General features: G+C 45.8%; 1 protein-coding gene across 1 annotated transcript; it reads left to right on the top strand.

The window, feature by feature from the left end:
• Nucleotides 1–284: 284 nt before the first annotated feature.
• On the top strand, nt 285–1,220 carry LOC311513547 (olfactory receptor 51G2-like; the record flags this gene model as incomplete). Its single annotated transcript, XM_084615454.1, has 1 exon — nt 285–1,220. One exon carries the CDS (start codon nt 285–287, stop codon nt 1,218–1,220), a length of 936 nt encoding a protein of 311 aa, XP_084471580.1.
• Nucleotides 1,221–1,613: the final 393 nt, after the last annotated feature.

Genomic DNA, 1,613 nt, shown 5'->3' with positions numbered 1-1,613 from the left:
TCTCATAGCTACCTATTGCAGGGCTTTTTCCACCTTCCTCTGAAGCATCTGGAACTGGACACTGGGCTAGATGGACTGCTGATCTGATCCAGTCTGGCAGTGCCTATCTTCCTATTGGTTGTGTAAATCCAAAACTATATTTTTGCTGATCTTCTTTGAACTCCTGGGAGTCTCTAGACTTGTACTGAGAGGAGAAAGAAGTCTAGTTAAATATAATTTAGTCTTCTGTTCTTTTTCATTTCAGGAAGGAAAGTTCAAAATTCCTGTGACCTGCCCAGTTCATTATGTCAGCTGTCAATAACACCAAATTCAACTCTGCAGTGTTCCTTCTCACTGGGATACCTGGGCAGGAAGAAGTCCATCTCTGGATATCTGTCCCCTTCTGCTTAATGTATGTTATTTCGATAGCAGGAAATTCAGTCATTCTATTCATTATAAAAACATATCCAAGCCTCCATGAGCCCATGTACATTTTCCTTTCCATGTTGGCTGTCACAGATCTTGGTTTATCGATAGCCACCATGTTGACGACACTGGGTATATTCTTGTTTAATGTTAGGGAGATCAGTCTCAATGCCTGTTTTGCCCAGGTGTTCTTCATCGACTTGCTTCAGTGCACTGAATCCTCCATGCTCTTGTTGATGGCCTTTGACCGCTTTGTTGCAATCCGTGACCCGCTGAGATATGCTTCCATCTTAACCCCACAGAGAATAACCAGGATGGGACTGGTGTTTATGCTGAAAGGGGTGGCCTTAATATTCCCACTCCCCTTTCTCCTGAAACGGTTCCAATACTGTCGAACCAATGTCCTCTCCCATTCCTACTGCCTGCACCAGGAGGTCATGAAGATGGCTTGTTCAGATATCACGGTCAACAGCATCTATGGCTTGTCTGTTGCACTCTTAACAGTGGGGTTGGACTCACTGCTCATCTTCCTCTCTTATGTGATGATCCTCAAAACAGTGTTGAGCATCGCATCACCCATGGAGTGTCTCAGGGCCCTGAACACCTGCGTCTCCCACCTCTGTGCTGTCCTGCTCTTCTACACACCAATAATTGGACTGTCTGTGATACACAGATTTGGGAAGGGCCCTTCTCCCTTGCTTCAGATTCTCCTGGGCTACATCTACTTGCTGGTCCCACCCCTGATGAACCCAATTGTGTACAGCCTGAAAAGCAAACACCTTCGTGCAACGATAATCAGGGTGTTCACCAAGTGAAGGGTCAGTTCATCACCTGGCTCCAGTGCTGGTGACATGGGAGATGAAAAACATGGGCCACCTTGTAACAAAGTGGTCTCTGGCGAGACACAACTGAGAGTATCAATTCAGTCACAGCCCAGAGCTGGGGGGTTCCTTACTACTAAGGCACACCAAACCAGCCAAACAGAGTGGACTTTGGTTTCACCCCACTGGCTAACCAGAAGTCATACAAGGAATTCCCTCAGATACTCCAGTTTCCCAGTATCACCACCAGTTCTGCTCGTTTTGGGGATGAATGGTTATAAAAACCAGTACCACAGTTAAAAAAAAAAAGGATCTCCTGATTCCAAAGGACCAAGATCCAGACCCAGATCAATATACAAGTCAGATCTTACCCACAAATCATGCTGT

Source organism: Lepidochelys olivacea (genome assembly GCF_965140295.1).
Source record: "Lepidochelys olivacea isolate rLepOli2 genome assembly, chromosome: 1".
Taxonomy (NCBI): domain Eukaryota; kingdom Metazoa; phylum Chordata; order Testudines; family Cheloniidae; genus Lepidochelys; species Lepidochelys olivacea.
The sequence above is the reverse complement of the archived record's forward strand: the minus strand, read 5'-3'. Positions and strand labels throughout refer to the sequence as shown.